General features: G+C 42.7%; 1 protein-coding gene across 1 annotated transcript in view; it reads right to left on the reverse strand.

The window, feature by feature from the left end:
- Window positions 1-7036: 7036 nt before the first annotated feature.
- Window positions 7037-24792, reverse strand: part of TTPA (alpha tocopherol transfer protein) — a 37068-nt gene continuing 19312 nt past the window's right edge. The window contains exons 2-5 of the mRNA XM_077270571.1: window positions 20725-20878; window positions 15358-15551; window positions 14388-14498; window positions 7037-10299 (exon numbers count right to left, since the gene is read on the reverse strand). Coding sequence (XP_077126686.1) covers window positions 10126-10299; window positions 14388-14498; window positions 15358-15551; window positions 20725-20878 — 633 coding nt within the window. The 3' untranslated portion in view covers window positions 7037-10125. The remainder of the gene's footprint in view (window positions 10300-14387; window positions 14499-15357; window positions 15552-20724; window positions 20879-24792) is intronic.

Genomic DNA, 24792 nt, shown 5'->3' on the forward strand with positions numbered 1-24792 from the left:
AGAAATGCAACCTGTAGTAATTTTTAGCGGCATTTTTTTGCCGCATGCGTTTATTTGCGGCAAAAAAAATGCATTGCTGTCTATGTAAACGCATGCGTTTTTAAGCACATGCGTTTGTTTGCGTTAAAAACGCATGCGTTTTTATAGAAAAAAACAGAAAAAACACTGAAAAACCACCCACCACCATCAGGGTGATAAAGGGATCCAAACCCTAACCCTAACCCTACCCCTAACCTCACCCCTAACCGTTTAATGAACATTTTCTGACAGTCATAGTGCCACGATATTTCAGTGCCACGTATTTCAGTGCCACGTATATAAGTGCCACGTATGTAAGTGCCACGTGCCACGTATATAAGTGCCACGTACGTAAGTGCCACGTGCCACGTATATAAGTGCCATGTATGTAAGTGCCACGTATGTAAGTGCCACGTATGTAAGTGCCACGGATTTAAGTGCCACGTGCCACGTATTTCAGTGCCACGGATTTAAGTGCCACATATTTCTGTCACGGTTAGGGTTAGGTCCTAACCCTACCCCTAACCCTAGCTATTTCTATTTATAGTGGGTTTTCTTGTGGATTTTGATGATTGGCAGCTGTCACACACTTCTCAGCATGCGTTTTAAAAACGCAAACGCATGAAAAAACGCATGTAAACGCGGCAAAACGCCGCGTTTTTTTTTCTACATGCAAAAACGCATGCGTCTAAAAAACGCAGCATTTTACCGCGTTTACATGCGTTTTTTCACACATGCGTTTTTAAAAAAAACGCATGCAGATAAAAACGCAAGTGTGAAACCAGCCTTAGACCCTCTCTTCCCACTCCCATGTAGCGGTGGAATATGGGGTAATAAGGGGTTAATGTCACCTTGCTATTGTAAGGTGACATTAAGCCGGGTTAATAACGGAGAGGCGTCAATAAGACGCCTATCCATTATTAATCCAATACTAAAAAAGGGTTAATAAAACACACACACATTAGGAAAAAGTATTTTAATATTCTTCATTTAACCATACTTACCATACTTCAGCGCCTGCAAAAAACGTAAAATAATAAACCGTATACTACCTGTCTGCTGTAGTCCAATTAATAACGAGTGTCCCACGACGATCCCCCCTATAGAGCAGTGACATCGGGTGATGTCACTGCTCTATAGGACCCTCAGTGACACACTGACAGGAGACAATGGCTCCTGTAGTGCATCACTGAGGTTACTAAAGTTCACTGGTCTCACTTTATGGCAAAAAGCTGCGTGGGAACTTTCTCATACAGCATGCCATAAAGTGAGACTAGGGACTATTTTCTCACAGGGGCGTAGGAATACATTGTGGGGAATACATTGTGGAAGGATACCTTCCTCCCCTCATTGTGTTCCTGGAGCCCCTGGAGAGTGGTTGGGTCAGCAGATGCTCCTGCTCTCCACGGGAGATCGTCGTGGGACACTCGTTTTAATTGGATTTCTGCGGATCAGGGAGTATATTGTTTGGTTATTATTTTAATATTTTTTACAGATGACACTGGCTTCGGGGATCAAAGTGACAAGTGATGGTGAGTATGTACTCTATGTTTTATGTACTGTATGTCTATATGTATGTACTGTATGTATGTATGTACTGTATGTCTGTATGTATGTATTGTATGTATGTACTGTATGCGCATGTCGTCGCATGGCGCATGTCGTCGCATGCCGCATGTCGTCGCATGCCGCATGTCGTCGCATGCAGCATGTCGTCGCATGCAGCATGTCGTCGCATGCAGCATGTCGCCGCATGGCATTGCATGGTACATGTCGCATGCCGTCGCATGGCTCATGCCGCCGCATGGTGAGTGTCGTTGCATGCTGCATGTCGTCGCATGGCGCATGTCGTCGCATGGTGAGTGTCGTTGCATGGTGCATGTCGTCGCATGCTGCATGTCTCGCATGTTGTTGCATGGCGCATGTCGTTGCATGGCGCATGTCGTCACATGCTGCATGTAGTTGCATGGTGCATGTAGTTGCATGGCGCATGTCGTTGCATGCTGCATGTCGCATGTTGTCGCATGTCATCACATGGAGTGTGTTGTCGCATGTCGTCGCATGGTGTGTGTTGTCGCATGTCGCCGCATGGTGAGTGTTGTCGCATGTCGTCACATGGTGTGTGTTGTATGTATGTACTGTATATGTATATGTGTATTTTTTTTTTTTATTACATTCAACACATTAGCCGGATGATGGGACTACTACTGTCCCATCATTGGCTAATGTGTCACTCACTGCCACTGTAGCAGGCAGAGCCCGATGGGACTTGTTGTCCCATCGGACGATGCCTGCACACAGAGACATACACACACACACACAACACCCCCCAGCACATACCGGTCCGCACAGCGCCGGTGACCGCACATCGCCGGCGCCCGAGACCGCACGGCGCCCGGGACCGCACAGCGCCGGTGACCGCACATCGCCGGCGCCCGGGACCGCACAGCGCCGGTGACCGCACGGCGCCCGGGACCGCACAGCGCCGGTGACTGCACAGCGCCGGGGACCGCACAGCACCGGCGCCCGCCCGCACATCTCTGCCTAGCCCCGCACGCCCCCAGCACAGCCCCGCAGGCAGCCTCAGCCCCGCCCACAGCCCAGTCACTCTTTATGAGTGACTGCTGTCTGTGGAGCCTGGGGACACGCCTGCTACTGACGTCACGTCAATTTCCAGAGTCTGGAAATTGACATGACGTCGGCGGAAATGAGCGGCGGCTGAAGCCTGGGGGTCACGTGACCCGGACTCAGGCACCAGCATAGCGCCTCTCACAGGCGAAAACGGCTAAAGAAGGTATTTACACAAATCATCAGGGGCCCCGGGGGGATACATAGGGGGGTTAATTGAAAGTAGTGGACAACCCCTTTAACATCTGCTTCGGCATTATACACAGGAGCTCTGTATATATAGTGTCAGTGCACAAGTAATAGAGTGATCACCAATTATATTGTACACATGAGCTTTGTATATAGTGTACAGGTAATAGTGATCACCAGTGACAATATACACAGGAGCTCTGCATAGAGTGTGCAGGTAATACAGTGATCAATGACATTATCCCCTTCACGACATGCGCCGTACTAGTACGGCGCATGACGTGTCTTCCCCTTTGATGTGGGCTCCGGCGGTGAGCCCACATCAAAGTCGCGACATGTCAGCTGTTTTGTACTGCTGACATGTGCGCGCAATAGCGGCGGGTGAAGTCGCGATTCACCCGCCGCTATTAACCTGTTAAATGCCGCTGTCAAAGGCTGACAGCGGCATTTAACTACTGCTTCCGGCCGCGCGGCCGGAAATGAGCGCATCGCCGACCTCCGTCACATGATCGGGGGTTGGCGATGCGTCAGGATGGTAACCATAGAGGTCCTTGAGACCTCTATGGTTACTGATGCCGGCCTGCTGTGAGCGCCACCCTGTGGTCGGCGCTCATAGCAAGCCTGCATTTCAGCTACATAGCAACAATCTGATGGTGCCAGCTTCTAGCCTCCCATGGAGGCTATTGAAGCATGGCAAAAGTTAAAAAAAATGTTTTTAAAAATCTGAAAAAAATAAACCCGCTTTTCGCCCCATCCAAAATAAAACAATTAAAAAAAAAATCAAACCTACACATATTTCGAATCGCCAAGTTCAGAATCGCCCGATCTATCAATTCCCTGGAAGACACTACGGGTCTGGCAATCTGGCTATGACAACCATAGAGGTCTGCTAGAGACCTCTGGTTGTCATGCCAACCCATCGGTGACCCGTGATCACTTGACAGGGTCACCGATGGGTGAGATTTCCGGCGCGCTTCCCGGAAGCGCGAGTTAAATGCCGTTGTCAGAGATTGACAGCGGCATTTAACTAGTTAACAGCGGCGGGTGGATTGTGATTCCACCCGCGGCTGTTAGAGCACATCAGTTGTTCAAAACAGCTGACATGTGCCGGGAAAGATGTGGGCTCAGCGTCGGAGCCCACATCAAAGGGGGAGACATAACATGTGCAGTAGATGTACGGCGCATATTGTGAAGAGGTTAAGATCCATAATGTATTTCACTGTTATCTTCTCAAAATAATGAGGCCTCCTCAGTACCATCCCTACCACAACCTTCCCTTGTCATTGTTAATAGATGTCATGGAATTCCATATAGCTACAATTGTTGATTCTCACTTGGTTCTCGGATCTTGTCAATATTTAGAGCATTGGAAGGGTTACGGTCCAGAGGAAAGACTATGTGTACCAGTGTCAGATGTTCATGCGACCAGGTTGGTTCAGGCGATCACACCTCTCATCTTGATAAACTGGGTTCTGAGTGTCTGGAGTCCCTTTTTAGAAGGGGGATGCTGTCACGGGTATCACGAATGAGGTCAGAAGATCGCAGCGTCTGGTAACACATACACCTGCAGTAGTTTGAATGGCTTCACCGTCCTATTAGCTGTTCTGACTTTCTTTGCTCTGGTGCTGCAAGGGTTGTACTGTTTAGTTGGGAGTCCCGGAGTTCTTCATCTTGGGTTGTATCAGCTGTTTTCTGGCACCTTTGGGGCTAAAATATCATTTTTGTTGAAAACAAGTATTTTTTCATGTTTACATTCCGATGTTATAAACTTTTGTAAAACATCTGTAGATCCAAAAAGTACACTATTCCACAAGATAAATTCCATGCGAGGTGTAGCTTCCATACTGTGGCCACTTGTGACAGTTTCTGCTGTTTGGGCATCTTGAAATGTTATGTATATGTTATATACCGATTCGTTTTGTAGTGCAGTGCTCACTGAATGTGTTGGGAAACCCTCACTTGGCAGCGGGATTAAGGCACACAGGAACGATTTTTCACTTAAATCAGTCCATGCGGTTTATTATGTGCTTATAAACCACTGTAGGCCATGTTATACATCACAGACCTACATTCAGTCCACTCTCAACTGCGATTATGTCCACACACTTCTTTCACTGGCACTCGTCAGTGCACAGTATCACATGCTCTGGGTTACTTGCTTGGCAGCATTGCAGGCTTCGCCGGCTGGCATCACATGGGTCCTGACTTCCAGAAAAGCTGCCTTACTGGGAGCACCGATTTGCTTTACAAGCTCAACTCAGTCAGTTCCAGACCCTCAGAAGGATGGTAGCTTCCCCCAACACAGATGGCCATCCCATACATCTTGACCTCCCGGGAAGCTGCCTTACTGGGATCACCAACTTGCTTTACAAGCTCAACTCCGTCAGTTCCAGATCAGAAGAACGGTAACTTAAAATAATAAAATAAACTGCCTGACAACAAAGATGAAAACTACTAATCGCTAGATACAGAAAGCAGCCACAGAAACTAAATAGAATAATGTACCTTCCATAGGGGAGGACCATACTGATTTCTCATGGGTGTGAATGTTGTGAAGCAGTTAGGTGCTGAACTGTGTCTCCGCTAATTGTTAAAAACACTAAGGAGCTAATTTATTAAAGGGAACTTGTCATGTCCTTTGTAGCATGTAAACTGTCCCTACAGTGTTGTTAGTGATGCAATGTGCATCACTAATACGTTTTTTCATCAAAAATGGTGGTCTAATCATGTAGAAAAAGCACTTTATATGAGTAGTAGTTATATCGTACATGCTCGTTTTATCATAGGGAAGTGCTTCATTGGGTTCAGATACAGTTGTTGCTGACCATGCAATTTGAATGATGTTCTCGGGGTTGTGCCGACGTCACTCAAATGCGATTTGAAAGTCCTGCACTAGCGCAGTGCATCATGGAGCCTAACTTGCGGAGTGTTGATTGGGGAGCCGCGCATATGCCGTGACGAGTGGTTACCGCTGCACACTCAGTGAAGCTGGGTACTACACACAGCTTTAGGGCGAACGTGCTGAGAGACGCTCGTCACGATGTAACAGGTACAATGTAACTGTAAAAAATGCTTTTTCCAGATGATTAGACCGTTTAATGAAAAAAAATGTGTTGGTGATGCAGATTGCATCACTAACAACGCACTGGGGACAGTTTACATGCTACAAAGGACATGACAGGTTCCCTTTAAGACCGGTGATTTAGACGTTAGTCTTCTTGCAGAGTCTGCCGGATTAAGATGCGCCAAATTCTTTACGGGAATGATACAACTACTACATCACTTTTCTGTTCCATGGTGGATGTTGTTGCGTAGTTGTTGGAGTTGTAGAGGTACCAATCACATCTAGGCAACAAAATGTAGGGGCCAATAAGCCAGCCTCAACCATAAGATCAGAGTCATCAGAGGAAGGACAGGGATGTGAGGACCAATCACACTAGGTATTCATAGAATGAAATCACATGATTAAAGTGCTGTCTGAGGCATGTGAAATTATGGTGAGATCCCAAGTATAGGTCATCACCACCACCCATGAGATACAAACTTCAGCACTGTGTGATTGTATTCCACCATCTGGAAAGATGACCCAAACTGGTAAGCAAGGATTACACCACCCTAGCCCCATTACTATTAAATTATCTGTGATCTCTAATTAGTTATTATACATGCAACTAGAAAAAAGCTAGGAATCTAAATAGGAGGCAGTGTACCCAGAGAATCGCTACTGGGGTGCAGAGGAGCAGTCACATGCACGCTCTGGTATCTGAAGGAACCTAAGGCACTATAAATCATGTATGGTAGGTGGAATGCTGTAATATGGATTTAGCATCTGGTCCCAGCATCCTCAGTTGATAGTACGTACAGTATCAATACTTATCAAATGTACATTAGTTAGCAGTGGTCAGATGGAAGGAAGTATAAATGGAGGATCTGACTTCACAAGGTTTGTTTGTGACCTTGGAAAACATAGATCCGCATAGGAACTGTATATACATGTAGATTATAAATCAAGAATATTTTAAAATGTAGCCAAGGTGGACTAAACCTTTCCAATCAGGTCATATCAGCATTTATAGTCTACAGTTTTTAGGCTCTGTTCACACATGTGGCCTCCATTACTAACAACATTATAACAGCTCCTATCACATATTATAATTGAGCTTTGGAGTCTCGTTTGTATTTTATTTATGAAAATGTTAAATATTCTCAAATGATAAAATCTTTATTCATTCATTCTATAAAATACAGTATTTCTACATTTAAAAATTACAGGCACAATGGTAACAACAAATAGCAAATTGTATGATTTGCTTACTCACTTGTTTAAGCAAACCTTGGCGAAGTGGTCCCCAACCTTTTGTGCCTTAAAAGCTAAATTGAACCTTGAATAATTCAATAAAAATGGAGGTGATGCATTTTAAACATGAATTTGTAAGAAATAATAAAATATTGGCATGTAGTGGTGTTAAATATTGGCATGTAGGTTTTATACCTTCCAAATTGAGACTTTTCGAATGGCTAAATGTCATGCAGCTGCAGTGCAGTACAGCGCAACCTTCACCAGGGGGAGCTTTATCGGCAAGCGAGACTGCACACACTGAGCAGCTGAACAGATGCCACCAAGTGGCAAGAGAGTAGTCAGAAAAAGCCGAGTCAGGGCACAAGATAACACGTCAGTACAAAAAGGATTAAAACAGAAAGGATAGTCAGGACGTAGCAAGAGATCAGTAAACTGGGACGAGCAAAATACGGTACCAAAGGGACAAATCCAAACAGAGTCAATAGCAAAGCCAGGAGATCAGAATCAGGGAATCAAGCAGAACAGACAAACGCAGGGAAAGGGCAGACAGAGGGAGACAACAGACACAGGACAAGTCAGGGTTCACAGCAGGACAAACCAAGGGTTTCCAGAGTCAGGTTCACAAGCCGAAGACAGAACTATAGCTGACACTGCCAGCAAGATTCCTGGGAGCTAAATAGCCAACCTGAACCCAGAACGAGGCAGAGCAAAGTTAACCCTTGACATGATCCGTCCAAAAAAGGCAGAAACTAATAAACCCTGGAACGGATCATGACACTAAGGAGTTAATATATGTCTGTATCATATTGTAAGAATGGGTAATGTATCAGCAATAGTACATATCAGCAGAGTTCTCCGATGATGGCAAGCAAAACATTTGGCGGTCTCTAGCCATGTGTAACCCCCTGGTTAGGGACCACTGCCTTACAAGGTGCTTTACTTTATTAGGCACTTTCACAGCTCATCATGTGATAATTATTTTTTATATATATTTTTGTATACATGTCATTTACTGGTCCTATCACTGATACCCTGTTTGTTCTCTATGTCATATTTCTGTACAACTTGTGTCACTGAAACCATTGTAAACCAAAGTATGCTTTGTAAATGCACAAAAATGGGGTCATGATCCAATTCTTTGTATAGATAAGTACACCCTCAAGGATACTAAAGTATCTTGAGAGGCTTACATCAAACATGCCAACATCTATAGAGGCTTTTATGTTGTTATGGTCTGAAGTAGGTAACGAAACTCCTGGATTTTTGTATTCTGCCACATAAAAAGTATGATTTTGGGTGCAAGAAATTAAAACTAATTTTAATTCTTACCTATAGTATCCTTTAAAATTACCAAATATATTTGTTCTAATAAACATGTGACAAAACAGTCAAGAATTGTACAGCTCCCTCAGGGGTTGTCACCCAATTAGTTAATAATTCTGCCTAGTTATACAAGAGCAGGTTTATTTCACTATTTATCCAGGCAGATTTGCCATTCAAGAGTAAAGGGTCGGATAGATTATAGGAAGGTCAAAAAGTGCAATTTCCCTCCATCTCTTCCCAGCAGCTCACAATTATCGTAATATTTCATTATTAAGGGTTGGAGGGCTCTTCTTCTTTTCACACCACCATCACATTTTTGCCATAGGGAAGGAACACCACCAACCAGGATCTGCTCCGTCGAGAGTATCCATATTGGTTGTCACTTACCCGGAATCAGATATGATGTCTTCTGTTATATTTTAGAGGATAGTGCTCATTAAACCCCAACTATCATGAGGTTCAGGTAGACTTCCAACCCTGAATTATTCACGCTGCTTACTTCCATTGCTCAAAAAACGCAGCGTTTTTCCAGTTCCATCAAAGTGGATGGGATTTATAGAAATCTCCTGCACACACTGTGCTTTTTTTACGCAGAGTAAACTGACCTGAGTCTTTTTTGTGTGCGTTTTTGAAATCCATAACACGTCAATCTCTCTTACAATTAAGTTGAGTTTTCGGTGTGGATTTTCCCAAAGTGTTTCATTAGAGGCAGAAAATCCACAGGTAAAAATGCATATGAGTTTAGTGCATTTCAACAGCACTAAAAACGCATGTAATCCGCACATGACTGTATCAATAAAATATTGTCAAAGTCACAAGATACAAGGAAGTATCAAAAACAAAGCAGCTTTGTTTAAAACATGACAGACGTAAAATGAGACCAAAAGCGTATTGTCAAAAATGTGATAAAAATGCATGTAAAAAACGAAATAGAAAAGTAGAAGAATTAAAAAAAGAAACGCTGCACAAAATTTGCAGCACCATAAATTAGATTGTAACTTCATTTCAGATTTCATAAAATCCTATTAAAATTGAGATGATTTAGTGGCACAGAATAAGCACCTATCAAATGCAAAATAGAAAAACAACACAGAAATGTTATAAGGAAACGAAAAGACATCTACACAATACAAATGTTTTCACATTAGGATCCGATTACCACTGGTAAAAATATGTTTCTAAGCCTTGTTTCCACAGTGGAATGTTATACGTGACACCTTGGCTTCATGTGACAGAAACGTCCAGACCTGGACACATGAAACCATGTGAATGTATCATTACTCTTCTTAGGCCATGTTCACATGTTCAGCATTTGGTCAGGAAAGATATGTATCTTGGTACCATGTTAGCCAGTGGATAGAAAAATAGTTAGAATTTAGAGTCCTCAGTGGTTGATACCTTTTAATTTTGTTACCATCTTTTCAGTATTTGGTCAGTATTTTACGTCAGTGGTTGTAAGCCAAAACCAGCAGTGGTGACGTGTTTCTATTATAGTTTTCCACTGATTGTTCCACTCCTGGTTTTGGCTTACAAAGACTAATGTAAAATACTGAACATGTGAACGTGGCCTTACAGAGTAAAGCACCGGAATTCTCCACTATTCTGGAATCTTTACTGAAACCTCCGTGAATTGTGCTTCCATTTCAAGTCCGAGGAAGAGCCAGAGACTATACAGTCTCAGATATACTGAGCAGGTAGTCTTCACAGTTCATGATGTGGTCAGTCCACTCCTTACAAAGGTCATCCATTGACGGCCCCGTGCCTCCATACTCTGGGGGGAGGATATTCTCTGCAAAATGTTGATGAAGAGTTGGTATGTAATTGCTACCGTGCAAATGGACCTAAAAGAACATAAGAAAGGATATTACAATGACAATATATTTTTCATATCTACTCTTAGTGTGAGATCAGATGTGGCCGATATTTCCTCTTGCAGATTTTCTCAGCAAATCAGTAACAAAATCTGCACTTGGGACTCAGTTTGCTCTTTGTCTAACTACAAACTTGTTATCTACAAGATTCCAACCTCTTGTACCTTGTGACCCACAGTTGGTCTGCGAGTCCCAGGAGATTCCCGCTTTGTAGGGGTTACCTACAATATGTACCGTAATCATAGATTTGCCTAATTAAATTTAAGGGTATAAAAATGGATGGGAAAATGAAAAATATAGGAAGTATAAAGTTTCAAAAGGTCCCAGTTACACAACAGAAGCTCTGCTATTTCTGCTGAAATTTGCAGGTCAGGCCAACTCTTCTTATTTGAGTATGGGCATGGGGACAATGATCGCAAGAAAAAAAGTTGATGATCATCACCTAATGTAAATCCACCCAGCGATCAAATAAATGTGCAAATGCTCTATTATTTTATACTGTCTAAAAATCATCACTGGTCCAGACAGGAGATGTGCTGTTGACAATAATGAAAGTGAGGTGGAACGCATGCCACAATAGCATCCATAAGGGTATGTGCACGTGGAGCTTTTTGTTAGGCAGTCCAAAAACGGTGAGTTATTCAAGAGAAAACCACTTTAGAAAATGCACTTTTTTGTGGATTTTTTTTTGCCAGAATAGTTTTTTGTTACTGTTCTGCTAACATTTTCCTCAATCTTTTTCTATGTTTTGTAAGCATTTTTTTAGCAAACTTCTCACTTTTTAAAAAATTTGATTAAGCAATTAGTAGAACGCAAGCATTTTATGGAGCAAAAGCAGCTCCAAAATGCTTAAAAAAAACGCTCAGGTATGTTTTTGGCATTTATGTGGTCTTCCCATTGATTTCTATTGTAACGTATGGAGCAACTTCATCTTAATTGTAAAGTGCTGCGGAATATGTTGGCGTTATATAAATAAAAATTATTATTATTATTATTGCTGAAAATGCCTGCAGAAATGGTATGTTAGGGTATGTGCATAGGTTAAGTATTTGCAGCAGAAATTTCTACACCATTTCTGAAGCTCTTGGCAGGAAAAATGCAGCGTAATATACGCAATATGCACATTAGTGCCAAATATTTGTTACATTTTTACTCGTGTATTTTACATCCGTTTTTGTTACAGATTTGTCCTCACTCATTAGTACGTGTGAAATCTGCAGCAAAAACTGACTAAGGCCATGTTCACACAGTGCGTTTTTTACTGCAGAACCGCAGCGGTTTTGCCGCTGCGGTTCCGCAGCTGTTTTCCATGCAGGGTACAATACAATGTACCCCTATGGAAAACAGGAACCACTGTGCACACGGTCCTGAATTTCCCTTAAAAAGCCGCGATGAATCGGTGCGGGAAAAAAGAAGGAGCATGTCACTTCTTTCCCCGAAACTGCAGCGGTTCTGCACCCATAGACCTCCATTGTGAGGTCAAACCCGCAGATCAAAAATATATCTGCGGGTTTTATTGCGGTTTGTGGTGCAGAACCGATGCAGCCGGAAGTGCGGGGAAGCGGCCGGAAGTGCGTGGGCGGAAGTGCTTGGGCGGAGAGACATGGAGGCGTACCGTCGCATGGGGATCGTGTCGGCCGTTTGATTGAATTGGTATGTGTGTGTGTGTGTGTGTGTGTGTGTGTGTGTGTGTGTGCGTGTGTGTGTGTGTGTGTGTCCCCATGCAACGCTAGTGCCACCATTGTGCTAAGTCGCCGTATGGGACTACTACTCCCATCCGGTATTAGGATGGGAGAGTTGTCCCTGTGTCCGGCGACTTAGCACAGTTGTAAAGTTACACAAAACACCTACACACAATACACATACATGACACACAGTACAGTACATACAACACATAACATAGAGTATATACTCACCAACAGCACACTTGTAGGCGAAGCCCTCGATCCTCCAGGAAAAAATCACAAAATAAAAAATCAAATTCATACTCCCTGTCCGCAGAATCCATAAAACGAGTGTCCCACGCCGATCCCCTGCTCTCCGGCGATACACTGCCAGGAGCGAAGCTCCTAGCAGTGTATCGCGTACTGTTCCGGAGTTCAATGACTCCGGCGTCTCGGTTAACGGCAGTACAGCTGCGTTGAGCTTTCCCACGCAGCACTGCCGTTAAGCGAGAGTGCCGGGGTCAATGACCGCCGGTAAACTCGCTCGCGCATGCGCAGTGACACACCGACAGGAACTATGGCTCCTGTCAGTGTGTTGCTGCAGCCGTGGAGAGCAGACATGTCTCTGGATGTGTCTGTTCTCCATGGAAAATCTTCGTGGGATACGTGGCACTTAAATACGTGGCAATTAAATACGTGACACGTGGCACTTATACGTGATACGTGTCACTTAAATACGTGATACGTGTCACTTAAATATGTGGCACGTGGCACTGAAATACGTGATACGTGGCACTGAAATACGTGGCACTTAAATACGTGGCACGTGGCACTGAAATACGTGGCACTTAAATACATGGCACTTAAATACGTGGCACGTGGCACTGAAATACGTGGCACGTGGCACTGAAATACGTGATACGTGGCACTGAAATACGTGGCACTTAAATACATGGCACTTAAATACGTGGCACGTGGCACTTAAATACGTGGCACTGAAATACGTGGCACTGAAATACGTGGCACTGAAATACGTGGCACTTAAATACGTGGCACTGAAATACGTGGCACTGAAATACGTGATACGTGGCACTGAAATATGTGGCACTGAAATACGTGATACGTGGCACTGAAATACGTGGCACTTAAATACATGGCACTTAAATACGTGGCACGTGGCACTTAAATACGTGGCACGTGGCACTTAAATACGTGGCACGTGGCACTGAAATACGTGGCACTGAAATACGTGGCACTGAAATACGTGGCACTGAAATACGTGGCACTTAAATACGTGGCACTGAAATACGTAATACGTGGCACTTAAATACGTGGCACTTAGGCTATGTTCACATTTGCGTTGTGCGCCGCAGCGTCGGCGCCGCAACACACAACGCAAACAAAAACGCAGCAAAACGCATGCACAACGCTGCGTTTTGCGCCGCATGCGTCCTTTTTTTGATTGATTTTGGACGCAGCAAAAATGCAACTTGCTGCGTCCTCTGCGCCCGGATGCGTGCGCTGCAGTGACGCATGCGGCGCAAAACGCAAGTGCGACGCATGTCCATGCGCCCCCATGTTAAATATAGGGGCGCATGACGCATAGCTGGATAGAGCTGGATCCGCGGGCTGTGATCTGGCCTACGCTCCGCACTCTGCGGAGCGCTGTCATTCAAAACACGTCCACTCATTTTGGTGTTTAGTCCCAAAATGGAGGATGGAAGAAGAAAAGGGTTGGACAAGGAAATGACATCATTTCTTTTTTTTTTTTCCCCCACTGCAGTTAAAGCTTTATTTGTGTCAAACACAGACAATCTGCAGAGAAAACTGCATAAAAAACCGCACTAAAAACCGCATCAAAAACCGCATCAAAAACGCATCAAAAACGCGCCAAAAACGCACCAAAAACGCACCTGCGTTTTCTGCCAAGAGCTGCGGTTTTTGTCCTGAAAAAAAAAGGATTGAAATCAGGATCGTGTGAACATACCCTTAAATCTGCAAGGAAAAAATAAGCACCGTGTGCATGAGACTTCAGGAATCTCATTCACTTTGCTAGTGCTACGAAATAAAGTTTTCTGACAAATCTGCATTGAAAGAAACACAACAAAAACATGACAATAACACACATGCACAGTAGTTTTTTTTTTTTTTTTTTTAACATTTGGCATTTTTTTGAAAACCTGAAGATATTTAAAAACCATAACAATGAGAATATGACCAGGAAGTTGCTTTTTAAAGAAAATCAATAGGAAGAGTCCTTCAAACATTTTTTTGAGTGGACCCGACCAAATGACTCCTCAAAAAACTGTGCACATAACCTAAGCGTCAGCAACAGTGTCCTCAGACTAGTGTCCGCCATACGGTATCCCTGCTGCGCCATTCCAGCTCACTCACCCTTTCCTTGATCTTTTCAGGGAGAAATGGCTTGATTAATGAGTATACAGGATAGAAGAAGAGAGGCTCGTTCAGAAGATGTATCCCTCGGACTTTAAGTGGGAAAGAGTCCTGACGGAATAAACAGATCACAAAATGTTAATTACCTTGTCAGCATATGCCGGTTTTCACAAGACATACTCATTTCACCTTGTACAGTTTTCCTGCACCAATTTGCCCCTACTTTCTATCACTTAAATACTCAGTTTTCACTCTTTCACTCTTTTGTGACATTTCTTTTTCTATTTTCTGCACTAACTCAATTCAGACTCGGATTGCAAGGCCACAAGGACACTGAGGTCATGATATTTTTGCTTTATTCCTGTGATTTTACTGCAACTCACGTTCACTCACCCCACCCCAGGTGACCCCAGCTTTCACCATCAGAAACTTTAAATGTACCACCAAAAGTTATATCATTTTCAGAATAGTCAGTATTTTCAGGTGTGTGAATGAAACATAAACCTAAAGACTACTCTTAGGTAGTGCGGAATAGGGTAGTACATAACAGTAGCATAGATACCCATTACAGCGCCATCTGCTGCACCAAAAGTCACCATTTTTTGATATATAAATTAGATATGCAAGTTCACGGCTGGGCATATCAGCACACTTGCAGTATATGGCTCCTCTGTGCTTCTCCAAACCAGTGCCGTCCGATTCTTGACTGACAGTGGTGACAGAGACTTTACAGCATAACGTTACCTCCACGGATAATCAAGAAGCAAGGAGTGACGCCAACAGGACTAGGCAAAGGTGAGCCCTAGACTGCAAGTGCACTGATGTGTGCACTTGCGAACCTAATTTTAATAAATAAAAAGCAAGTTTTGGTTTCTACAGTGACATTCACTCGCTATGCGAATGTCTATACGTCTTTGTCTTTCTGTGTTCCTTATAAGACTTTCTTTCTATTTTCCCATTTGCCACCTACGGTCATGACTGCGGCGATCCTTTTGGCAATAGTTGGGGTGATTTGAAATGCGTGAACTATTCTCCATCCCTGTAGATCGAATATAGCCTTTATGCCGTTCCTCTGAGTCTCTGCTTCTTGTACGATAAGCTCAGATGTTATGAGGCTCACCCGAAATACCTCATATGCTGTAAACTGCTTTGGGTCCCATTTTTCTTCAAAAGATAAAAAAAAAATGGTTATAAACAGAAGTTCCTTTCATAAACAGTAATATATTTCTGGGAGGGTACAATGCTATTGTGTATGGGATACTGTAAATTAAAAGTCAAGAATCACATAAAACTTAGGGAAGTCTTGGTGGTACGTTCACATGTGGTGTTTTTGCTGCACTTTTCATGCATTCAGCATTTTACAGTATCAGCATAGTCAATAAGATTTGTGAAATCTCATGCACAAGCTCAGTTTTTTCTGCGCAAATTCTGAGCCCTGCTACGTTTTTACCAAGACGCAGTATGGTTATTCTTTCAGCGATTTTGTAGCACATTTCACCCATTCAATGGGTAAAAAACATAAGAAAAAACACACAAAAAAAACACAACACAAACGCGCCTATTGTATGATGCATTTTTCCCGACATCACTCTGGTTATTAGCACAGGAAAACTGCTGCAAAAACGCGACGTGTGAACATACACTTATAATTCTCATATTTTGACTATTCTATAGGATGAAGTATGTTACCTCTTAAAATACTCAGGTGATACAAAACTTCTTTTTAAAAGGGAACCTGTTTGAAACTTTAACCCTCTCAAAATCATTTATATGACTGTGTAGCCCTTTAAAACATAGGCCAGTTGATACCTTTATGGCCCAAAGAAATGTTCCATCATGGAGAAATCTCAATTTGTAGTGTTGTCTGGAAGTGCACTGGGGCGTGATGATGCTCTTCTAGCTTCTCAGCCTCATGCTTTATTTCCTACCTAGCAGCACTCTCCCCTGTGTGATTGACAAGTCAGTGGCCATATACCAGAGCATCTGATCTCTCAAGCAGCCAGGGAAGGGCGCTGCTAGAAAGGAAATACAGTATGAAACTAAAAAGATAGAAGAGTATCATCACGCCCCAATGCACTTCCAGACTCATCTTCAAAATACAATTTCTTGCAGAAGGAGCATTTTTCTGGGGTCATTGCTTTGGGGTCACAATCACATTACTGGTGCTGGGGCGGAGGTTTAACGTTTCTGACAGGTTCCCTTTAAATAGATAATATGAAGTGTCCAGTTCATTTGTAAGACAAGATCTCCAGCATCTGAGGAGCTGATTACAGCCTCCACTCAGTGCCTGCCATAAAGTAGTGCAAGCTACAAAGCCTCCCAAATACTTCAATGTCAAATACCCCATATACTTACAATTACCACATACGATTAGGTCCAGAAATATTTGGACAGTGACACAAGTTTTTGCATTTTACCTGTTTACCAAAACATATCCAAAATACAGTTATATCATCAATATGGCCTTAAAGTGCTGACTCTCAGCTTTAATTTGAGGTTATTCACATCTTAATACGAGTAAGAGTTTAGAAATTACAGTTCTCTAATATGTAACTATAAAAACAACCTGAGAGGCGCCCGGTATTAAAGGGTTACTATTCCTGCTGCGAATAAAACAGTCACCACCATTGACTGTGTAGTGAAGAAAAATCAACCTAGAAAATGGATATGAAATATCCGTATTCGAGCTGATAGAAGAGGTGTGCTCTTTGGTTATGAACTGATTATAGGCGGCACCTTTTTGGCATTCATTTATTTATATTCTACCATTAGGGTTCTATCAGCGCGAATACGGATATTTCATATCCATTTTCTAAGTTGATTTTTCTAATATGTAACTGCCTCTTTTTAAAAGGGCCAAAATTAATTGGACGATTATCTCAAAACCTCTTTAATGGGCTGCATGGGCTATTCCATTGTTATTCCATCATCAATTAAGAAGGTAAAAGTTCTGGAGCTGATTCCAGCTGTGGCATTTGCATCTCAAAGCTGTTCCTGTGAACCCACAAAATGCGGTCAAAGTAGATTTCAACGGAAAAAAAATCAAACCATCATTAGGCTGAAAAATGAGGAAATCAATCAGAGAGTTAACAGAAATGTGAGGAGTAACCAAATCAACAGCTTGGTACATTCTGCAAATAAATAGTGCACTGTAGGCTGGGGAACTCAAAATATCCTGGACGTCCATGAACAACAACAGTGGTGGATGATTGCTGAATTCTTTCCATGTTGAAGAAAAACCCCTCGACAACATCAACCCAAGTGAAGAATATTCTCTAGGAAGTAGGTTTCATTGCCTGCAAAGGATTCTCTACAAACTATTAAAAATGGACACTATTTATGGTAAAGCTAAATTTGTTCAATTACTTTTGAGCCCCCGAGTTGAGGAGGCTTTCTAGAAAAATGGTTGCAATTTCTAAACGCTTCATTTTTATATTTTTGTTCAACCCCTTTGATTAAATCACAAAGTCTTCAACTGCATCTCAGTTGTTTCATTTTAAATACAAAATAGTGGCATACCGAGCCCAAATCACGAAGATTCGATCACTGCCCAAATATTTCTGGACCTAACTGTACATAGTGAGACACATTGACCCCAAAAAGGACGCTTAGTATGGTTGATTTACAGGTGTTATCCCACAGACATTTTTTGAACAGAATAGGAGACAAATTCAAGATCGCAGTGTCCAACTGATGGACCAATCACAATAACGTTGGTGTGCTTGCGTGAACACTGCTCTCATGGACAGTAAATACAGTGTGTCCGTAAAGTCATGGTGCACTTTTGACCAGACACAGGATCGATTCATAGTTTACATTTTGGAGCCCTTTCTCTGGCCCAATCATATCAGACCTGTTCATGAGGGTAGATAACAAGAACCAATCAAACAACACAAACTCATTTAAGCTGTTGCTGAACCCCTAGTTAGATTAACCCCTGATAAACTGAACTCTGATTAATACACTGCCAGGTCTGTGACATCATGCAACCACAAGCTTATGCCAGCTGTGTCGTTTTCCATGCCAGTCGAGATGTGAACGGTACAGAGGAAAGTTCAGTGTGTTCTGTGGCTCGATAAAATTTGAATCCGTGACCAAAGTGCTACGTGACATGTTGGAATTGTATGCAGTGTCACAATTTCCAGAAGGTGTCATCTTTCAACAGGACGGCTCTCCTCCACACTACGCCACCATTGTTCGTGAGTGTATGGATAGAACATTCCCCCGGCAGTGGATAGGCAGGCAGGGGTTCTGTCAAGCCAGGGCCACCACGATCTCCGGATCTGACAACCTTAGACTTTTACTTTTGGGGTTATGTGAAGCAACATGTGTACATTGAACGTATCAACGACATTAATCACTTAAAACAGAGAATCACACACGTTATTCACTCTGTTACACCAGACGTCCTTACCCGTGTGTGGCAAGAACTTCACTATTGTTTGAATGTGTGTAGGGCAACAAATGGAGCCCACATCGAACTACACTGAATAGGTATGAAACTGGGAGTTTTTCTTTTATTTGGAGCAGATTTCACATTTCTATTGCTTTTTGTTGCTTTCCAGTGACTGGTCAAAAGTGCACTATGACTTTACGGACACACTGTAGAGCAGAAGTCACATATGTGCACTGCCACAACATTCACAATGGGAAAACAGGATCTCGCTTTCTTGATCAAGGGGGATCCTAACATGCAGACCCCTAACAATCACGGATTTATCACCTATCCTGTGGACTTGTGGCAAAATTGGCTTAAAGGGTTAAGCATGATTAGCATTAAAGAGATTCAAGGGCATCATCTGCATATGAATGAAAACTCTAACTACTTGGGAAAGTAGTAACAGATAGAAGATATAATCGTGTAAATGGCTTTACATCTCATAATCCCATATACCTGCATTACCACATATGTGGTTTTGGTGGTTGATCTTACCAACAGATTACCCTTAGAGAGTCATACCAAAAAAATCAAGTTATCCCATTCCACAAGATCGGGGAATAACTTGTTGATTGTTGGGGGTCCGACTGCTGGGACGCCAATATTGCAGAGATCAAGCTCTGGGGCCATGAGAACGAGGGTCTGCATCCCTATCCTGAATGAAGGGGAGGTTGGAATGCATGGAAGCTGGGGTTCCCGAAATAAAACTCTGACACCAACAGATAGGGAATGACTTGATTTTTGGGAAAAACACTTTACCTGAAAGCTAACATTAAAAATGTTCAGCTCCTACAAATGTTTACGGGGGATATGGAAGCCAAAAAACATGACAGTCGCTTTTACAATGTTATTAAAGTGTTTACTAATTAGTTTTCATTAGCAAAGATGTTCTTATCACCAGATCAGGGAAGCAATCATGTGATCCATTCATTTTAGCCATTTTTCTGTATGTTTGAATCAGTTTACAACTGGCCAGAAAAAATGGACCCGATGTTTTGCCTCGTTGTTGGTCACTTAAGTAAAAAAAAAAATAGACAGGCAAGGAGGGGGAATGAGTTGGATGGCAAAAACAATTATGGGCCAACACATACACATGCTTTATGAGATGACATCTCATGTTTAGTTTTTTAAAAAACTGAACTTTTGGGATCATATGATCACTTGCTAGGTTTGGCTGTTTAGTACACGTATGTTAAAGGAGAACTCCGCCTCCTGCCATCAAAGTTTTTATCCTTTAAATATGTTGCACTCATCATATTATATGGCACTGTGTACTTACAATTGCTCATTTTGCCTTTCTACCCAGCTAATTATTCTCTTTTCTATGTAGAAACAGTCATTTTTCCTTGCATGAGTCATCACCCTCTTCAACTCTGACCCAGCTGTTCTCTCCTGTTTTTAATCATGTGATGTCATAGACCTTCTTTATTTTTTTATGCACTCTTATAAAGAGCTATTATATTCCGCAGCGCTTTACATACGTTATTATTGCTGTCCCCAATGGGGCTCACAATCTATGTTCCCTATCAGTATGTGTGGAAGGAAACCGGAGAACCCGGAGGAAACCCACGCAAACACGGGGAGAACATCCAAACTCCTTGCATAATGGAAATGAATACGTTCGTTACTCTTAGACAGCATTGGTCATGATTTTGTGCTTCTGTACGAAACTTTTAAAATCAGCCGGACAGTGACATTTTCCCAATGACAGATCAGATGCTTTTTTATGAAAAACATTTTCATATCTTTTGGGTGGGGCTAGGGGAATTATGGTTAGGCTGTGATTTATAGTTATGGCCTTATTTTAATTTTTCAGAATGAATAAGTCTCTTATTAATCTGACAATGCTGTACATATCAATATCATAGATATTTATACACATATAGCATTTATATTTACCAATTCTATAAATAAGAACTTTGCTTCCATAAGCATCTCTGGACTTCAGCACAGCATGGTAACCGGCACCATACAGCTTCAGGAGAGGAGATGGGCGCAAGTCAGCGCTGATTTCCGGACATTCTTTCCTCCACTTGTGATAATTTTTCAACAACTGAAACATGAACAGAAATGTAAGAGTGAATGTAGAGCATGGCAGGTCACTGCTGTGCATTGGGGTGATACAGGCTCAGAGTTCACAGCTTTCTAATGTAGCAAATCTTAATATTCATTGACATAAAACAATGAAAAATAAACCACCAATCACTGAATAGAACCACCCACTGGACTCCTAGGCCCAGAACGAGCAGAGATCTCTCTAGTTTGCTCCTCTACAGGATTCTACCTATAGATACGGCTGCATTTTCAAAGTGAGGAAAATTCCAAAGATTCCGAGGGACCACAAAAATTACCCAGGGATAACCTGTAGCTTTTATTACGTTTGTACATTCTACCATTTGTATTTCTGGCTTGATAAAGGCCTATTATGTCCAAAAACGTTGCATTGTCTTCCTCATTTTAGTATTTTCTTCACGTGATTTTAAGGATGAATTAAAAGCTACATCTTATCCCAATACAAACTTCCTGGCGCCTCCGAATCTTTGGTGGAATTTTTACTGTTTTGAACTCTGTGGGGGTCACGGCCAGTCAGCACAGAGCCACCATTGGGTCCACGAGAATCATTTACTGTATTTAGTGCATTTTCTAAGTGACAAGTTCCATTAACACTATCAGGGCCGTGTATACCTAGGCCTACTACAGTTATATTTTTCCATCTTGGCCCTGATGATCACACTTTTACATATTTATTATAAATCATCAACAAGGAAGTTGTTGCGGAGGGAGGAATGGCCAGCGATAGCTGCACCAATCTCTGGATTAGCATCAAAGTTAGTTTATGTTGGTTATATTGGGTTCTAGGGAAAAATGAAGGCTAAACTGAGATCATTTGACATTTGATCCCAAGCATTCACCATGTTTTGATTAGGAAGGCCAAATGTTGAGAAGCCATGCTCTGCAGATTCCACGTCAAGCGAGAAACTTTTTGGAGGGCATTTTTAATTATTCAATGCTTTTGAAAAAAATGCTTGGCATGGACTGTGTTGGATACTGCAGCTCATCCCTGATCTGACTTGCAGTGCCTGACGAGGCCCATAGAGAAAGGCATCACTGTTTTCAAAATTAAAACAATCAGTCTTATAACCGCTTAACAAGAACCGATGAGCAAAATGAAATACAAAAAAAGTATTTACTTGTAGTTACAGTGGTAATCTGCAGGAAAATACTATTTTAGACATGTGCATGTATTGAATTCAAAGTGTGAGAAAATAAAGTTATATTCTCCCAGCAGAGGATGACAGTCCGGAATCGTTGGAATGGGTATGATTACTGCGCACTCACTGAGTGCGAGTACACCTCTGCTCATTCTGGGCCTAGGAGTCCAGTGGGAGGTTCTATCACTTACCGCTGACATTCACAGAACCAGTGCTGTCCTGACAGCTAGAAGTGAGCAGCTGCATGGAGAATAGAACTTTTATCACTTTTTCCAATTATAATGAGACTGTTACATAGTTACATAAGTTGAAAAAAGACTAAAGGTCCAAGACCAACAAGTTCAACCTTTCTCCACCAATTATACATTCTCTATCGCTAGATTTATTGCCCACAATCCCATTCATTGTAATAAAAGCATCCAATCTGTTATAGTGTCATTACTACCTCTTGTGGTAGAGGAATGCACTGTCTGACTGCTCTAACTGTAAAGAAGCCTTTCCTATTTAGCTGCCGGAATCGCCTTTTCTCCAAATTTCCTTGTCCTTAGTATGGTCTTTGGAAAGAATAATCCATGTGACTGTTTGACCACTCATGTATTTATACATATAAATGAGATCTCTTCTGAGACGCCTTTTTTGTAAGCTACCCAAGGCCAACTTTTCCAACCTCTCATCAGGTGAGAGGCCTTCCATCCCTTGTAACTATCTAGTTGCAGCATCACCGTAATGGAAGTACGGGGGCTCTGAGCTTTCATAAGATGTCGACGGAGCCCCTGCACCACCGAGCACCAGCCTGGGATAGCAGTGAGATCATCGCCCTGCGGCGTCGGACCCCCGCAGAACTGCCCGACTCCTGCTGTTGCAACACTACTGGTAAGTACATTCCGACTATAAGACGCACCCCCATTTTCCCCAAAAAATTGTGGGAAAAAAAGTGCGTCTTATAGTCTGAAAAATATGGTACATAGAAACACATACTGTCACACTCGGTCAGGAGATCCACCGGCCAGTCGAAGCACTGCGATGTGATCATTGTCCATGTTACGCAGCCCTTAAAATGTGGAGCCTAAAACTGGATCCCATATTCTGGATGTGGCATTACACATGTCTAAAAGTGTACTTACCTGCGGTTAACCACTATAGCAGCAGGTAAATACCGTTTGTTTTTATTGCTGACAGGTTCCCTTTAAATTCACCCCATAGAGACGTCAGAAGTGGTTTCGTACCATCTCTACTATTCCAACTACTAAATACACGGGGCTCAGTGGGCACCATGCACCAGATACCGTGACCAACCACGTGTCTGTATGTAACTCTAAGGCTGGGGTCACACTTGTGAGTTCAATGTGAGAAACTCACACATCAATACCCGGCACTGCTGCCGGCACTCGGGACTGAGTGTGTGGCTGTATGTATTTCTATGCAGTTGAACGCTCCGGACCCGAGTGCCGCAGCAGTGCCGGTATTGATGCCAGAGACTTGTGCGAGTTTCTCACATTGCACACGCAAGTGTGACCCCGGCCTAAGCCTGTGTCACAGTTATAGCAGCCCCAGATCGGCTGCAACATAAATGATCATTTATAGAGTGTACTAATCTGCTCCAGGATAATAAAGCTCCATTTCCAGCGCTGTTATATGACACCGCTGGAATCTTTGGTTCTACAATCACACACTCCAGCTTAGGATCGGATGTCTCCGACAGAGGTACAGTGTTTGCGTCTGCCCAGCTCCACCTTTGTTTGCTGGCTTCACATGTATGTGTTGCATTATTGCCAGCGTGCCACTCCTTTCTCGCAGTGTTAGGGTATGTGTCCACGTTCAGGATTGCATCAGGATTTGGTCAGGATTTTCCATCAGTATTTGTAAGCCAAAACCAGGAGTGGGTGATAAATGCAAAAGTGGAGCATATGTTTCTATTACACTTTTCCTGATTGTTCCACTCCTGGTTTAGCTTACAAATACTGATGGAAAATCCTGACCAAATCCTGATGCAATCCTGAACGTGGACACATACCCTAAGACTGAAATGTATTTCCTGGTGTGAAACAAGATGGTCATCCATATGTGTTGGATACCATGTCCCTCCAGTATGTGACTGCAGACTGGAAACCCAAGCACGCTGCACACTGTCACGATTCCCCGGGATTCCGCCTGTGGGCGGGCAGTCATGTGACCACACGTATGACATCTGCATACTGTCCGTCACATGTTTTGCACCAGAAACGGATTATCGGCATATTCAGGAGAAACTGCACAACAAATTGTATGGTCCATTTTCTCATGTTACCCTTGTGAATATAAAAAAACAATTGGGGGCTAAAGCAACATTTTTGCTGGAAAAATGTATTTTTTCATTTTCACGGCTCAGCATTATAAATTTCTGTAAAGCACCTGTGGGTGCAAGGTGCTCACTGCACAGCTAGATAAGTTCCTTGAGGGTGTAGATTCCAAAATGGGGTCACTTGTGGGGGTTTCCACAGTTTAGGCACATCAGGGGCTCTGCAAACACGACATGGCATCTGCTATTCCAGCCAATTTTTTGCTCCAAAAGTCAAATGGCGCCCCTTCAATCTGGGCCCTGCCGACCACCCAAACAGTAGCATTCCTCCTCCACATATGGGAGCAATTGTACAGTTCATTTTCTCATGTTACCCTTGTGAAAATGAAAAATTTGAGTCTAAAGCAACATTTTTGTTGGAAAAATGAAAATGTCCCTTTTTTCCTTCTTCATTGCTTTAATTACTGTGAAGCATCA

This window comes from Ranitomeya variabilis, chromosome 6 (genome assembly GCF_051348905.1).
Source record: "Ranitomeya variabilis isolate aRanVar5 chromosome 6, aRanVar5.hap1, whole genome shotgun sequence".
NCBI lineage: Eukaryota > Metazoa > Chordata > Amphibia > Anura > Dendrobatidae > Ranitomeya > Ranitomeya variabilis.